The following is an 18,136-nucleotide window of genomic DNA, read 5'->3' on the forward strand; positions in this document are numbered from 1 at the left end:
TACAGATTTCCTACTTAGCAACGGGTCTATAAGCCACAATATTCACCACCGTGAGAATTTCAGATGCGTATCATGCAACTTAAGCAACTAGGACATTCACCAAGATAATTCATATGGGCTTCCCAAAAGAGCGGCGATTATTTTCGTAAACATAATTTGTGGGCTAATCTTTGCAATTGATATGAAGTTTGTAGGATTTGAGGTTTTCACGGCGGTGAGTATAAAGAAAGCAGTCTTCTTGGATGTGGCGTCGTGTAGATATTGTGTTGAGAGACGTTTCGGAGCAACGTATCGCCTCCATCTTTAGGGTAGAAGAAAAATAGGAGAAAGTGTGAGTAGGTGCTCACAGGTTTTCTGGGAGCACCTGCTCGCGCTGGTTCCTCGCTCGAGGAGTTTATCTATTATTTCTTCTACCCTGAAAATGGAGGAGCACGTTCCTCCGAAACGTCGATCAACACAATATCTACACGACTCCACGTCCCAGAACACTGCTTTCTTTGATATGCAGCGTGTTTCCCGGAAGTAAGAAGAAACGCAAGATATGATTTATTTGATCTTCACCTTCTAAAGGATTAAAACATTTCATAGTTAACTTTCCAAAACTACAGATGAATTAATTAAGATCAGAGAGCTCATATACATTATTAAATAACATTTGCAAGTTGGTTGTGTTAACATATTTATCACTTTATTGTGGTCACTGGTATCCGAAACGTCATGTTTAATCATCAGTTAGAAATATGCTTGCTAATTTTGCATGGAAATAGGATACAAATTTGAATATTATGTTTCACAGCCTTCGTAACAGGAGCTAAAATTAATTTCAGAGGTTTGCATTTTTAAGCCGGATAGCATTTTAGCTGAAATTTGCAATCAGTAGGCTTTACGGCAGTTGGAGCTAATCAACCGCCGAACCCACAAGGAAGATCTCCACAGTTGCGGCAGAATGGGCTCACTTCCGACCACAAAAGCGACTGGAAACAGAACTACACATCATAAAGAACAGTTTGCTTTATATGCAATAGAATTTAAATACCAGCAACATACAAATACATGATTTAAGTTGCAGTGTTATTTGCACATTTTCTAGTAGATCTAATCCTATTCTGAGGTAAGAAATATTCACTGACGCAGGTGTAAGATATGGAAGCATGAATGTTAATATGAGGTAAACTTCAAGTTCAGTTTCCATATCGCTGCAGATTATGTAACACGAACTGAGTATTATTTTGGACGTCCTGTGTGGAGACCGGTTAGAATACCTTCACCGCATTCCTGAGAGTCGCAGAATACGACGAAAAGGAACCTGGTTTCTGGGGTTATAACTGGACCACACCATCACTGTAGGACATAAATAAAAAGACATGATCTTCCAGGTTTTGGGTTAGACCACGACTGACGACTTTGCTCTGTAAAGAAAAACCGTTGCAAAATCGAAATAATTGAAAACCGGATGGCCTAATTTAAGACAAATCTGACAGAATTTTCTAAGGAAAGCTGTAGCTCAATAAGGGCTGTTTTGTCAGAAATGATGCTTATTTTGGAGACTGTCCATTGTCTTGAGATTTTTTAAACAGAACTTATCGGAAACTTGATCTGTATCCAACATCAGGTTTAATAACTGAGCGGATGGATAACAGATCTTTCTAATGGGCCCATCTGAGTAACAACTTTCTTCCCTGACGGTAGATCCAGTTTCCTAGACGTTGTATGAAAGAAACTAAAGATGATAGATGATAAATGGTAATCGTAAGCACTGAGGTATACAATCCTCATAAATAATTACATTGAGCAGTTCTATGTGTTGATATGGTGAATTGTATAAAGTGACTGATATGTTGTAGATGATGAATTATTGTATAAGGTGATGTATATTCTGTGTATATACTCGTATATAAGAATTAGGGTATATATTAAAGAAATGGCTATTGATATATATAATCAGAGGAAAATATTGCACCAATAGGAAATATTAAATGATTATAACTTGGCCATTCGCCAATGTTACCACCCGAAAAAATCTTGTTCTAAACTTAAAATGCAGAGCCAATTGTGAACACTCTTACCTTATAAATTTAGTTAACATAGGTCAAAGTTCAGGAATAAAGCAACGTTCAGATGGAATCCCATACTGTAAACAATAGAATGTTCTAGAAGCTTCTTCTGATGATGCAATGTGTGAAACTAATAGAAGCTTCCAGACAGGAAACGCCCTTACTAAACTTTCGTATATACTCAGCTCCTGGTATTATCAAATGTTTTTTGATATCGAGGCAGCTTCTGTCCATTGTGGAGCAGATCTGTCGCCTATTATAAGTCGGCCACTGCCCTTGCTTAGGCAGGTGACGATTTCTTACCAACATGGTTTCTCTGCATTAACTGCGTACAACTATCATTTTCAATAAATGTGTTAGTTAACTTTCAGCTGCAGTGCTTAGACACCCCTCACTGAATCCCAAGGAAACCGCTCGATCTGTCAACCTGTCCCATCAGCGGATACAACACAGCTTAGAAATTCTATAGTCCAGGATCAAGGAAGTGGCTTTCGACACTCAGATAACATATGAGACTAATTCCAAGCATAAGGGTCGTTCTCAAAGAGCTAACAGCCGCTGAGATGTAAAAGGAAACATGTGCACCTTGAGTATCTCGAAGGTTCATTGCCATGTTCACAGAAGTCTGCCCTGAGCTCTCTCCAAGTCATACTGAAGCCAGTTCATAAAGCTAAAACTTTGAGATACAGTTTAATATTATTCTCTCATCGATTCCTAGGACTCCCAATTAATCTCTCAGTTTCAGATTTTCTGGACGAACTCTCACATACATCTTTAATCCCTCTCTTGCATGTTACAATTCCCGAAAATTTCCTCCTTGGCGATATACTCCCCATTATAATATTCGGTGAACAGTACAAGCCATGAAGAATGGGGTGAGTTCTTTCTTTCTCTTTTTGCTAATTTAGAGAGCAAGCAGTGTGTAAATATCGGAAGAGGTTGGACATATCTAGCAGTATTGTCAGTGTATATGTTTTTATAAAACTGTGCATATGCATATTTCCAGGTCAGCACACTATGCTGACTACGACAGGCGTGAGGAGAGCATGTGGGAAAAAATGCGTTTCACCGTAAATTGTTTCTGCGCTCCAGTAATCAAAACCACTCGGCAAATGTGAAGCAATTTCCATATATCGAACGTTTTATATGCTTTTGATATAGCCAAACGTGAATAACAAGTTGACTGTTACACAACTTGGTACGGTATGATTATAACTATAATCCCCAACACATAATCGCATTTTATAGCCGTAACTCGGCCACTGTTGTTTCACTGAGCAGTTGAAAATTGAAGTGGACCCATTTGAATTGTATCCTTTTGGTTAAAAAAAATTTTGATGTAATAATTTTATTTTTATCGGCTCATTAATGTCGTTAATAAATCTGCAAATGTAATTCCATTTAAAATTTATGTAAAAACATGCAACTGACATATAATCAACAATCGATAGAATCAAGTATTAAAATTAATTATCGTCTGACAAATACAGTATCCAAGAAAAGGCCTACACATAATTATTAAGCTTATCATTAAACTTTAATTAATCAGGGTAAAACATCGGCTCTCGTTAAAAGGAACAAACAATGAAAAGAATTTTAAGTTATCGGTTATTGACAGCAAATGAATCGCAGTATTTAATTCGATAAGCATATTTTATTATAATAAAACTGTAAAAATAATACTGCTTAATGTAAGCGTAGTATATAAAACTACCAGCGGAATTCTTTGAAATTCATCAAGCTTACATTAAAACGTAAATTACTGAGTCTTGCAATTGGAATTTCAGCAAAAACTATAATAGGGTGAAAGGGAGGTACATGAAAGTTTAATTTACGGCCTTAAGCGAACAAGGCTCTAAAGATAAATATGAATTAAAATTTGGACTGCCCAATGCAATGTGGTGGAATTTTCGTAAGTCGAATTTTAATAAAATCCGTGGAAAGACTTATGGGATACAAGGTGAAATGTATTTATGATATCGTGTAAACTAGGCTTTATTTTCGACAAAGGTGTGTGAGATCGGACTTGCAAAACATATTTTGATGGAAGCCGCTTGTATGGAATTTAAATAGAATCTGTAAAACTGTACAAGGAATTTTCGTAAATACAGAGGTACTTACGTGTATATCCTATGTAAAGTAATATGTATTATGAATTAGTATGGCTGAAAATCGAATGTTGGACAATGTTTAGTAAAATTCTTCAATGTATATTTTCAAAAATTATTGCTATGTTAGCATGAAAAGAAACATAATTTTACGTCATCGGAAAGCAGAGAAAATTCTTAACATAATGATATGTAAGCCAGTAGAAAAAACTAGTAGGAAGACTCAGATAAAGGTGGGAGGATAATATTAAAATGGATTTAAGATAAATAGTATGGGATGAAATGGACCAGCCCCAGATGATAGGTGAGGGTGATTGTGGGGCAACCGGTGGAATGAAGATTGGCAGGGGTAAGCGAAGTACTCGGAGAAAACCTGCCCCAGCCCCATTTTGTCCACCACAAATCCCACTTCACCAGACCTGGGATGGAACCCGGGCCGCGGCAGTGGGAAGCCAGCGACTAACGGCTTGAGCTATGGTGCGGCCAAGGCTACAGATACTTTCAGTTTACTTACCCTCTTTCCGTTGATGATCCAGGTGAGGTTTGTTGGTGGACTGGACGCTGGTGAGGAGCAGTTGCCACGCAGGGTGTCCCCTACAGCGTAGCGGCGCTTCTCTACCTGCAGTTTAGGATCTCCTTCAGGTAGATCTGCAATCAAGAACGAACGCCATTTCAGCAATGGTCATTTCAAAACCATATTATGTGGTTAAACCCAGGAGGGAGTATTAATTACAATATTTTGTTTGGTAGACATAAGTGAATGAGATGGATGTGTGATAAACATACAAATTCAATTAATATCTCTCAGGACAATGTTCAATGCGAAACTTCGAAACGACGGCCGTCAGACTTCACGAAGAGTTTTACTTGCTCAGTCTCTTGAGAGTTAGCTGTGGTTTCAGGAGAGCATGTCTGCTTGCTGCCTGCTTCGTGCTGGTTTCTTGCTCTTCATATTCTTCAACGCTGAAGATGCAGGCGATATTTTTCTCCGAAACCTCGGCTAGTTTTCAACGGACTACATGGCATTATGTCGTTTCATAATCACCCCTGTGAGAACCTACTGAACAGTTGTGTTCTATTCTGAAAGAATTGATTACTTCCATTAATCTCAAATCTATACAAAGTAATTTAAAACAAGAGAATTCTGTGGAAGATCATATTACTATACATGGAATGTCGTGTAAAACACTGACTTCATTATAAAACGGGCCTCTTAGAAACGATTATGAAATATATGCAGAGTCATAAATGCGATTTGGTAATTTCAAAATTAGATTTGTTATAAATCCTATTAACATGAAAATAAACTTGAAACTATGGTATTTAAGACCAAGTAAAACTTCTATATTTATGCAAAAGTTAGACACTACTCTCTAAATAAGGCTAAAATATTGCATTTATAGAACGTTCGAGTGGCGATAGCACAGTAACGCAGTCGGCATAGCGAGTGACTACGATCTATACAACTGAAAAACGAGAGCTCGAGTCCCGTTAAGATCAAGAATTTTTTCTACTCCACGTCGTCGATACCGGATCTAGGGCACACCCAACTCCCTAAAGAATGGGTACCGGGGACTATTTCTTGGGTGTAAAGCGGCAGAGGCGTGAAGGTTTCTACTCACCACCAACTAATGCCGAAGTTAAGAAAGCTTGGATCTATACATCTACTCCCCCATACGCTTTCATGACGTAGTGCTTAATTACTTAAATGAAGGGACAATTTTTTTCCTTGGCACTAAGCCCCAGTGGGCCTAGGCCTACCTCCATGAACTTCTCCGTTCACTTCTATTTTTCTAGATCTTACACATTCGGTATGACTCCTTGGGCGGATGATCAGCTCGTCTCAAGGCCTCTACCTGTACACAAACACAGAAAAACGCACACAAACAAACTAAACATCCATGCCCTGAGTGGGATTCGAACCCACGATCCAGGTTTCCAAGCGAGCGAAGACAGTACATGCCTTAGACCGCTCGGCTACCGTGACCGGCAGGGACAACTTTACTTTACCTTTATTCATATGTGATTGAAACATTTTGATATGGCCCAATTTGAAAATCTCCCCAAGCTTGGTTTCACTTAACTGTCTGCTGTGTGTACGTTACCATTCTAACATGTGAATTCTATGCTATATAAGGAAGGAACAGTTCGCGTTGGCCGTCGAGAGAAAAAGGATTAGGATTCTGTCACTTACTGTTTCAAATTCCAAATAAAGTGGATCAGAACTGTCAATACTTTTAAGAGAGTCTCTCGTGCTTAGAGTGGAAAGTATTCTCGTTCTGATATTTTTTCTACAAACATATAAGCAATATGGTGGAAGTATATAAACTGTAACAATCATAGCCACCCTATCCGCTCTGTCCCTACAGACAAGTCTGTTTCTTCAATTACAACGCATTTGATTCATGTAATTACAGTCGTTCTGTGATATCAACATTAAAGACATGGCTTATTTCAATATTTTTTTTTAGTTTAAATGAACAGCGTCGGATGTGTTCAAAATAGCAAGAGGGAAAATAAAACCCACATACAGCGTTTCATATTAAAACATTGAAATTAAAATCTACAACGTGTTTCCATAAGGCAGTAATTGCTGGCCATCCTACAATAAAACAGTTGTGTGCTATTTCAGACAAAACATACATCAGCAAGCCCGGACGAAACAAGCCGTCAAATGCAGACTTGATTCGCCGCAAGGCAGGAGAACAGTTGCACTGCTACTTGGTTGGGATCAACCCAGCAGCAGCAGCATAGGGACTGCGCCTGTAGTTTCTACACCAAATTAAAACAAGCAAGTGGAACAGAATTTAGAACATTAAATTTCCAGCTATCTGCTACAATTTCATTTCAAGATTAATTGTAAGTTCAAAAAACATTCGAGAGGCGAAGTTGTATCTTAGTTGCTTTACTTAAACAACAACAAAAAAGAAAGCAGTCTTCTGGGATTTGGCACCGTGTATATGTGGTTTTAACCGACGTTTCGGAGGAACGTATCGCCTCCATCTTCAGGGTAGAAGGAAAAATATAAGAAATCCGAAAGCGAAGAGACCGTGAGAACCGGTAAAAGCAGACCAGTCATATATTTTTCCTTCTACCCTGAAGATGGAGGCGATACGTTCCTCCGAAACGTCGGTTAAAACCACATATACACGGTGCCAAATCCCAGAAGACTGATTTCTTCATAGTCACCGCCGTGAAAGCCTCAAATCTTACACAACAACAGAAAAAGTCTGAATAATTTAAGTATATTTTTGAGCAGAAGTAGTGAAAATAATAATCAAGAGACGTCTACATAAACACAGAAATATACGATCGCTAACCGTTATAACCTACAAACAATCTTAGTAAATGTATCTTCCACGAAGTATATATGCGTAGGACCAAATATGACAGCGAGATATAAAGAAAAATTGTTATTCTCGAAATTTTTGCTAAGTGAAAGTTTGAATAAAACGAATTTGATATTCAGAAAGTTATTCGTCCTTTTAGATTATGGAAATCTGCGACTCTATGACTTGTATTTTGTAGATACGCAACAACTTTTCGGAGGAATCCGTCACCATCTTCAACTTACCCTGAAAATGGAGACAGTATATTCCTCCGAATGTTTGTATCTACCTACCGAAAAACAACCCGTCACATCTCAGAGACCTGCAATCTGAACACTCGTCGCCGTGATGATAACAAATAACATAGGAAGCTGACCAAAGGCCGCGCCATAGTTCAAGCGGTTAGTCGCTGGCTTCGCACCTCGGTGGCCCAGGTTCGATTTCGGGTCTGGTCAAGTGGGATTTGTGGAGGACAAAGTGGCACTGGGCTGGTTCTCTCCGAGTACTTCAGTTTCCCCTGCCAATCTTCATTCCACAAAATTCTCCATCATCATCATAATCACCCTGGGCAGACTACAATAGGCCAATCAGTGGCCGCCATGCCGAGTTGGATTCCACCCCCACCCCCCCCACTGAGCGAATTAAAAAAATAGCTGACCCAAGCGGAAATGATTCTTTTTTAATATTTAATTAATAATATATTTATAACATATACTCAATAATATGGAGGAATCAGTAAATTTGTTCCAAGTAGGTGTCTTGAGTAGAGAAGTCATCCACTGATGACATTCTGACAGGCCCTGTAGAGGAATGGTGATGGTTTCAATCTTCGTCATCTGCGGGTTGTGGTAGATCAACGGCCACTGTCCCATTAATTTCTTCTTACATTTGGTGTGTTGCTAATTTCTACAACTAGTCTCTTATTTTGTCCGAGTATGCTTTGATGGTGCCGGTCACTGTAGCCGAGCGGTCTAAGGCATGCACTGTCTTCGCTCCCTCGGAAGCCGGGGTCGTGGGTTCGAATCCCACTCAGGGCATGGATGTTTGTGTGCGTTTTTCTGTGTTTGTCTACAAGTAGAGGCCTTGCGACGAGCTGATCACTCGCCCAAGGAGTCCTACCGTATGTGTAAGATCTAGTAAACCGAAGTGAAACGGAGAGTTTCATGGAGGTAGGCCTAGGCCCAAATTGGGGCTGTAGCGCCACAGGAAAAAAAATGCTTTGATGGTAGAGTGTTGACAATCTATGTATATCTTCTATGTCAAATTCGATGGAAATTATTCTAACTTGTCTCGAAAGGTACTCAGTTCGAATTTCAGCCAGGACATAGACTATCCAGAATGAGATGTCTTGTGGTTATTTATCTGTCTCTACGGACAAATGTCGAGAGTATACCTTAAATTAGGTCATGCCCTTTCCTTTTATATCCGTTCCAATGCGTTTTTCACTATCATCCAATCGTTCTTGACCGAATAAGCTTAGTCAGTGATAATATCGTTAAATAACATACAAAAAACTGAAATTTTCGTGCTTTCTCTGTCTCAACTGAGTGTCACAATATGATCGCCAAGAAGGTTTATTAAAATATGAACATATTGCAAGTTGGAAAGTGAATGTTTTATATGGGCTTCTGTCTCCCTTTCTTTGCTTCACGCCTGCTCAACTTCTGGTGTTTCTGCTTCACTTAGCTTCGCCATCGGCATACTTCGTTGCAATATGTAGCGTCCTAGAAGAAATTAATAAATGAACGATGCTGCAATCCCAAAAATAGGTCAAACCGCTTAGAGTTGCACTAGAAGAAAGTTCCAAAGAACGTCGCAACGCATCACTGTCATGCGCGACGTAATCAATCATCAACTATTCACATCAATACTTCACTGTTACAGTAACATGCCGCAGGGCCGTCCTCAGATGTGACAGTCAGAGCTGAAGTCAGTTTTCTTGCTAAGAATGTTGTCTTATGGGAAGTGGCGCCGTGTAGTTTCGGAACAACATACTAGCTCCATATTTCGGACAGAGGAATATTGATAACCATCTAACAAATTGTAAGATGAACCATTCCAAAATACTGCAGCCTTAATACTCGCAGTTGTGAGAAACTCGAATCTCATATCATTTTCCTTTATTAAGAGGTATCTCTACATAATTTCCGTCAATGCATCCTTTCTATCCTGAACATGGGGGCAGCAGATTCCTCCGAAGAGTAGGTTGCCATTTACCAGACTGCAAGGTGTCGTATATCATAAGACAGCAGACTTAATATCATAGTACTCGCTAGAAGTTGCCTGGTTGTTTCATAAATTTCAATACACGCTGGCAATGCATAGAGCTGTTGATCTGTAATAACTGACGGAACCTTGTAAGAAGTACCTGAAGATGATATGTAAAATGTCGAAACTCATATTCTGTTTGTATATAAAACACTTTTTAATGACTTTAAAAGTGCAGACTGAGATAACACATTAAAATAGAGGCACCGCGAAATAATTCATTGCTAACATAATTATAAAGATAACGATAATATAAAAGATAGGAAGGGATGGAGTGGATTGATCTGGCTCATGATATAGACCAGTGGAGAGCACTTGTGAAAACGGTAATGAACCTTCGGGTTCCATATAAAGGTGAGAAGTTCTTGAGTAGATGCACAATTGGCAGCTTCTCAAATAGGGCTCATTATTAGAAATAATATTTGAAATAATAGGAATCTACTGGTATTATTATGAAAGTCATTAAACACGTCAGATTACATGGCATCATATTCTGACTTCGCTGTCACCGCTGAGAGACTCAGATCTCAAGTAGGAATGTTTTGTGTGCCTTAACAGAGCCCCCACTGCCTCGATTATGAATGTGCATAGGGACATTTGCAAGCGTACAGTAATTGTATGTGTCTGATCGACTTCCAGAAGGAACAACACATTTTATGTTTGTATCTGTCTCAGTATTTGCTTGCTGCAGTGAAATCACTCGAATATTCTAACCCCCCTGAAAGCTTCCATTGTTGTTTGCCCTTCAAAATTTGTACGTAATGCGACAGCTCCACTCACACATTTCATTCCAAATTCATGTTACAGACTGCGCTGCAATATCTATCTATTCCTGAAATATTGTGACGTCTTGTGACGCAACAGAGTTTCCTAACAAATAGAAGTATACAGCTGACAGGTTGATGCTTTCAGACAAAGTTTCCCTTTCTCGCCTTATCTCCACCACCCTCCCCCTGCCGCGCTGTTCCATTCCGCAGCATCATACTTAACAGATGACCCGTTTCCTCTTACCACACCCAGACAGCCTCATGAATCAACCACACGAAGCCTGATGGATTGGCTATGGCATTATGGTAGACAGATACACTTTCGTACAAGACTCTTCCAGATTTCTAATGCCGTATAACATTATCTGTGCGGTCGTGTTCAAAAACGACGAACGTCTAAAACACTAAATAGAACTGTGGTATAACTACCAGAAACATTGAAAAAGATTACAAAACAACATGTCTAAATAAATAAACCGAAAAGTAATAAATCTGGATATATGGCAACCTACCCATTTATTAACCTGTGTTGTGTTAAATAGGTCACAAAATCATTACTCTAGGGATTATGGAAATTGAGACAGAGTGCAGTTTCATACGTGAGAAAGAACCAGTAACCAAGAGTTCAGTTACCCCTCTATGGCGAGAGCAGTTTTGAAATTGTGGTCAGACTGGATACCACATTTAGTTGTTCCCTCGTCGACGTTTAATCAACATCAGCAATAACAGTAACCGGCAACTGTTTACCGGCACACACCTCAAGGTATAAACAAATTTGGTTGCTTAAATTATCACAGAGATTACATGAAGCTCCTGAATAATTTGTATATTTATTTTACGCAAAATAACCCTGATATACCTGCTACTCTCACTTCCCACTTAATAATATTGTACTCGTAACAGGTTTTGTTTGCGGTGTATTAAAGTTACAGACACATTCAGAAAAAGTGAAGTTGTCCCTGTGTTTAATTAAGCATCAAGCCAGGAAGATTTACTGCGGAGCCGAGGTGTAGACCCATGCATTCTTAACCTTCCCATTACGTGAATGTGAGTGGCCAACTTCACATTCCAGCTTCTTTACGAATAGAAAGAAAAGTCTGTACACATTACACAGGAAGTTGGCTGTTGGTTCCCAGTAGCGGTATGGGCTGTGCTGACCATTCGGCCAAATGCCGTTCATAAGGGTTTTCTGCTGATTATGGGGGAGTAAAATGTTAGCATGCCGGTCATGGTAGCCGAGCGGCATGTACTGTCTTCCATCGCTTGGAAACCGGGATCGTGGGTTCGAATCCCACTCAGGGCATGGATGTTTGTGTGCGTTTTTCTGTGTTTGTCTACAGGTAGAGGCCTTGCGACGAGCTGATCACTCGCCCAAAGAGTCCTACCGAATGTGTAAGATCTAGTAAACGGAAGTGAACCGAGAAGTTCATGGAGGTAGGCCTAAGCCCACTGGGGCTGTAGTGCCAAGGGAAAAAAGATGTTAGCATAACGTATGGGGAGTGGCAACACTGTTAGGCATCATTGCTGTTGAGGAAATGGAAAAGTCTGGCTGCTTTCTGTAATCGGTACAGGAAATAGGTACACAGGAAAAGGAAACAATCAGTCACCTAAGTGATAAGGAAATAGGAAAATATCTTTGTAAAAAGGGAATGAAAATGCACGTCAGTAATAAGGGGAAGAATCATTTTATAGAGAAACAAATAAACACCTTAGTGATAAGAAATTAGGAGCCATCTCGTTGATAAGATACATTAGATAAAGTTGAAGTGGAAATAAAAATATTTGAAAAAAGTATAGTACCTAACTCATTTAAATTTTTCTCAGGAAATGATCATTTTAAAANATTAATTAGTTGAACCTCTGAAAAAATTCAGATTGCTGTGAGACGACTCCGTTGAAAGTAACGTTCCAGGTAGTTACTTGCTTACTTAGTTATTCACAAATTAAGAATATAAAAAATGTACGCGGTAGTTGCTCTCTATGTAAGAATCAAAGACAGGAAAAATAATGCACGAATGTTTCTTTTGGTAAATGGGAGAACTAAGGAAGGCAGCCAGTCAGGTTTTTCGGTCTATGTTCTTCTCTGACCGAAATATATGCCCGAGTGGTTACCATTTCTTCTTTTTACTGGAGAGGTTATGCTTTCCATGCACGGTCCAGAAGCAGGAAATTCTGACTGAGATTTTCATGTTTGTCCTCAGTAAAATCAGCAAATGACGGAACGGTACATAAAACAGGTCATGGCATCTTCCTTCAGTAGCTGTTCAGTATCTGTTCAGTATCTGTTCAGTACTCAGCAATCATACACACACACACACACACACACATTACAAACCTAGTCTACACTGCCGATCACGGTCTAAGGCACGAAGTGTCTTAGCCCGTTCGAACACTGGGATTGTGTGTTCGAATCCCACTCAAGATATGGATGCCTGTGTTTATTCGCTGTTTATGTCAGGTAGCGGCCTTAAGAAGGGCTGATCACCCGTCCAAGAAGTCTTACAGACTGTCTTAAATTAAGAAACCGAAGTGAAACGTAGAGATTCACAGATGCCCTATGCTCCAAGTGGGAGCAACAGGAACAGAAGAAGAACAAGAGGAAGAAGAAGCTTGAACCACTGACAGCGTCATTAAATAAATAATAATAAATATAGTCTGACGTATTTGCTCTATGCAGGACACCCCCCTCCCCCGCCAGCGGTGACGTAACAGCTTCGGAGCGCTGCCTCTGCTATGGTAACAGGCCAGTCAACACTTCGCCCTTTCCCTCGGTGACGTAATATGGGAAACCGCTGTAACGTGAGGCAACAGGGAACGGTATAAAAAGCCCGCTGAGCAGTGTGTGAAGAGAGTGTGTGATCAGGAGTGACACAGTGCGGATCGTGAAGTCGCCGAGTGCAGCAGAAGTCTAGCAGTCTCCGAGAGCAGTGGATGTAATTGTGATACTGCCGATGGCAGTAATTGTGAAACTGTCAATTGTGTGAGTGTGAGAGCGGGTGTTCAATAAATTCGCTACGTCCAATATGGCTTCAAGTTATTTGTCGCGTGCCATTCCCAACACGTGACAATATATTGTAGTATAGACACCCGTTGGTAAGTAATGACTCTGTAAACAACGCCCGTTGCAAGGCAATAGATTCCTAATATGCACCAATGGACTAAACAGGAAGCGGTATTTCCTGCGCAGTCCGCTGAGCAACAACAGAACAGTAACAAATGAACGGTGTTTACTGTGCGGTCCGTGTCGAGATTTAAATAAGACAGTGAAAATTAATTAGTGCGTTCCAGTAAAATTCGGTGCAAGGAAGTGACGAATTAGTTAGCGAATTAGTCAGAGAACTGCGATTCAGTCGTTTTGAGCCCTTGCTGTTAGAAGCTGGTAGCTGAGACACGGGGATAGTTCGGAAACCCAGAGTAGGAGGAACGTCAGCCATTGGAAGCCGTTACCAGGCAGCTGTTTGTTATGACACAGCAGACTGAGAAGGCGTAGTACGTTCTGTAGTGAGCTACAGAGTGTGTGAATTAACCATAGCGCTAAATATATTTGTAGTCACAGTTTGTAAGTTGTCAATAAAGCAAATTACCAATCCAAACCTCGTATATAGTCAAGCATACACATGCTCCTTCATATGGTAAATCGAATTATAGCTTTCAGAATAAGGATACGAGCCAGGGAACTCAGATAACATTCCTGCTTTTGCAGTAGCAACATCCCACTAGCCAGAATTGTTAATGCACTGCTATGAAAATTAATTCTATACGCCACTTAGCAAATCAGTGACCTAGCAAAATGACAACCAGTGAAATTGTTTGTGTACGTAAATGTATGCATATGCATGTATTTTCGACAATTACGTAGGTCTGCATTCTATGTAAAATTTGTTGTACCATTTATAGAGCGTGGGTAATGAAGCAGCAATGAGATGTACTAATGAAGCAGCAATGCATCCCCCACCACCCAGTCTATTTCCAAGCGATCGAATAGGATCTCATTTATACGGTGTTACAATTAACCGAACCTAGAACCCACACATCCGAAGAAGTTAATCAAGACTAAGTAATTAATTTCACACAGATTTACACACTCGACAATTAAAAATTCTTACTGCATGTGATGAAATGTCTACTACTGGTACAACCATTTCCAAAGCGAATGTACGTAGCATAGTTAAAGTAACCGTTTGGGTTTTATTCGGCACGTCTAAGTCAGACGCTAGAAGACTGATTTCAATAGCACATTATACCATAGCCTGCATCAGATGGACTAATATGTAAGACATTTTTAAATACGTGTAAATTATATAGAATATTTTTTAAAAGTTTATTCTTAATTATTTGTCTAAGAAATTCTCTGCTTTTATTTTTTTTGAAACTAGATTTCCAGTCCTGCACTCATTAAACCTCACCAACGGACCTTTTGTTAAAACAGCTAAATCCAATACACACACTTCTTCTCTATGATGTGTTTGACTGGGCAGTCTGCTTTTACCGGTTCTCACGGTCTCTTCGCTTGCGGGCTTCTTATATTTTTCCTTCTACCCTGAAGATGGAGGCGATACGTTCCTTCGCAACGTCGGTTAACACCACATATACACGGTGCAAAATACCAGATGACTGCTTTCTTCATAGTCACCGCCGTGAAAGCCTCACATCTTACACAATATTACTTTCCCAGATACGCTTAATTCCTGATGCAATTTCTTCTTTTGAAATTTCCCGATCAAAATTTTGAATGCTTTTCTCCTCTCTTCTTGTCCAACACATGCCCTTCAATATATTCACTCTCAAAATTTAGAAGAACATTATAAACTCTCAGATATTACCCATTGTACTTTACCTTACAAATTAGTTAATTTGACGGGCTAATAGAAATGCTTTGTTAGAAGCAGGCCGCGCCATAGCTCAAGCGGTTAGTCGCTGGCTTCACACCGCGGCAGCCCGGGTTCAAACCCGGGTCTGGTCAAGTGGGATTTGTGGTGGACAAAGTGGTGCTGAGGCGGCTTTTCTCCAAGTACTTATATTTCCCCTGCCAATCTTCATTCCACCAAATTTTCCGTCATCATCATAACCACGCAGGACAGGCTACATAGGCCAGTCAGTGGCCGCCGTTCCGAGTGAACCCAGTTGAACTCTACCACCACTAAGCGAATATTACAATATTTGTTAGAAGTACATATTGTGACATGTCGCCTAAGGGCTAGAATAAGGGCCAGAGAAACAGCCATTGCTAGACGATCGCCCTTTAGCAAGCAACAATACAAGAGCCATCGCTAAGCAATGTGCGCACGCAACAATGGACACATTTTGGAAAGAGTGTTTTCTATGCGGTCCTCATCGAAGCTGCATAAGAAGGCGATTGTGCGTTGTGAGTTAGTTCGGCTCGAAAGCCAGTCGACTGCTACCGTCCTCCTTGCTCTTACGTTGTGCTCCACTTATCACCGTCCTCCCTCTTCTCGTGGATGTCGAGAAGTTAGGTGGGAAGGGAGGAGAATTGTGGTTGTTGGTGCTGGTAGGCGAGAGTTCGCTTCCTGTACACCCTTAGGTGTCTCGCAAGTAGGTAAAGACGGGAGTATCTGGGTTCTGCTCTGTAACTGGTAGAGGTGAGTTCTTATCCCGGGTCTTATACGGGTCTGGCTCGGGCAGGGCAGGAAGAATCTTTCACTACAAACACACGCCACTTCAGACTTTGCACTTAGTAATTATTTAATACACTTCCGTTCACTGAATATTATGGAAACTCTAATGTTTACACTTAATTGTAATTAACACGTAATACTTTCTTTTCTGAAGAAAGTAGTGGTAAATTTGAAACTGACTTCGCCGAAAGTTGGATGAAGACTCCTTGAGGTGGAATGCACTCTCTCCGAATCCTGAGATCCACGAACCACAGACTCCAAGAGAAATCCACTCGTCCACTTTTGCCATTGGTTAAGTTTCCAAACTAGGAGGTTCCCTAAATTTGTTAATTTCCAGTCATGTTGCTTTGCTATGTGATTCTGGCAGATGCTGACCCGACGCTAAGGTTGACAGCCCCTTGATGCATTACGGTCAGGGTATGAGGCTCCGGCCGCCCCACTTTTAAGTTATCGCTGTTCCGAGCTGTCAGCTCTCAAATTCTCAAAGACTTTCCGACTTTGCTGAAACTGACAGAATTCCAGGAATGTACCAGATGTTACTTCGTGTCCACATAGCAAAACTTGAACTATGTCCCTTCTGCGTGTAAGAGTTGGCTATCTGCCGGATCCTCTTTGTATTTACTTGATATTTACTTAATATAGGTATAATTAATAAACAATAGTCCACCAATTAGAATGAACGGTTACACGACAATTGACAGCTGAAGTTGGAGTTTGGCATTTGGAAGTCAGTCCAGCCAGGGAGCTAGCAGCTGAAGGAAGTACCGGCTGAAGCCAGCGGTCAGATTATGAAGACGTGAGACGGTCGTCACCCTAAAAAAGACATAGACGAACTTCCGCCGTTGGAAACATTCACCAAGAAACGTGACTGAGGACATTATTGTGTGTGACTGTTATCTGTGAAGTGTAGTCATGAGTTGCATGAGTGTCCACTAAATTCCATCTTCAATTCAAAACTATTCTACATTTACTTAACACATGAAAAAAATTACAAGAAAACATGATAATTTTTAGTTTTATCCCATAAAAACTCTAGATATATTATTATTTGCATCCTTTAGCAAAAAGCTAAACCAAATTTGGGGTCTATTTTAAGAAGCTGTGATTAAATATCGTCGTCGGAATGTAAGATGGCTGATTAAGGATGAATTCTGAAAGATTTTTAAGGAAATGATCATGGCCTAATCGAGATATCAGTAGGAATTTAGTTGGGGGGGGGGAGGACTGATGAATACCACAAAAAGCCGAAGTCAGGATCGCCGATATTTTGGCTGTGATTATACAGCTGTACTTTATACCGAAACACTATTAGCTCTGCATTAGTGGGTGTGTATATACAAACTGTATTGATATATATATATATATACACATGAGAGTGTCACTGACACAGAACTTATTTTTAAAAACTAATTCAAAGGTCTAGCACATATGAGAAACTGACAAGATGACACTGGATATAACAGATTCGCTTTCTACAAAAGCAGAGAATTTGTAATTGGATTGATATAGCAAAGACGTCCGCTTGCCCTTCATTTTACTCGAAATTTTTCAGTCCATTAATTCTCGTATTCTCGTAATAAATTTCAGTTTCAGCAGCTGAAGAGACAAGTAGCAACACGTTTTATATTCACTACATGTGACAACCTTCCATCATTCTACACTGTCCACATAAAATTTATGATGGACAAAGTTGGACCCGAAAGCAAGTTGCTAAGCATATTTAGCTTCACAACTTTAAAAACGAGTAATAATAAATCACATTACTTTAGTGTCAGTTTTGAATTTCCCCATATTTCTTTCCTAAGATTTTCATTATCCAGTGCCTCTTTAATCATCTGACCTAACACTGTCATGTATCAGGTGTTGTCGTGACTAGTAACAACGGGTTCTAGATTTGGCGATTGGGTTTATTGACACTTCTTTACAATTACAGTCAATTATTACAGCTCACAGTCAACCTCGACAGCAAAGGCC

At 40.0% G+C, this 18,136-nt stretch overlaps 1 protein-coding gene across 1 annotated transcript in view; it reads right to left on the minus strand.

Annotated features, from left to right (window-relative positions):
- The window catches only part of LOC111861392, a 548,679-nt gene that overhangs the window by 104,881 nt on the left and 425,662 nt on the right, over nt 1–18,136 (minus strand). Inside the window, exon 4 of the mRNA XM_023845924.2 lies at nt 4,677–4,810. Within this exon, the coding sequence (XP_023701692.1) occupies nt 4,677–4,810 (134 nt within the window). The remainder of the gene's footprint in view (nt 1–4,676; nt 4,811–18,136) is intronic.

The sequence above is a fragment of the Cryptotermes secundus genome, unplaced genomic scaffold (assembly GCF_002891405.2).
Source record: "Cryptotermes secundus unplaced genomic scaffold, Csec_1.0 scaffold16, whole genome shotgun sequence".
Taxonomy (NCBI): domain Eukaryota; kingdom Metazoa; phylum Arthropoda; class Insecta; order Blattodea; family Kalotermitidae; genus Cryptotermes; species Cryptotermes secundus.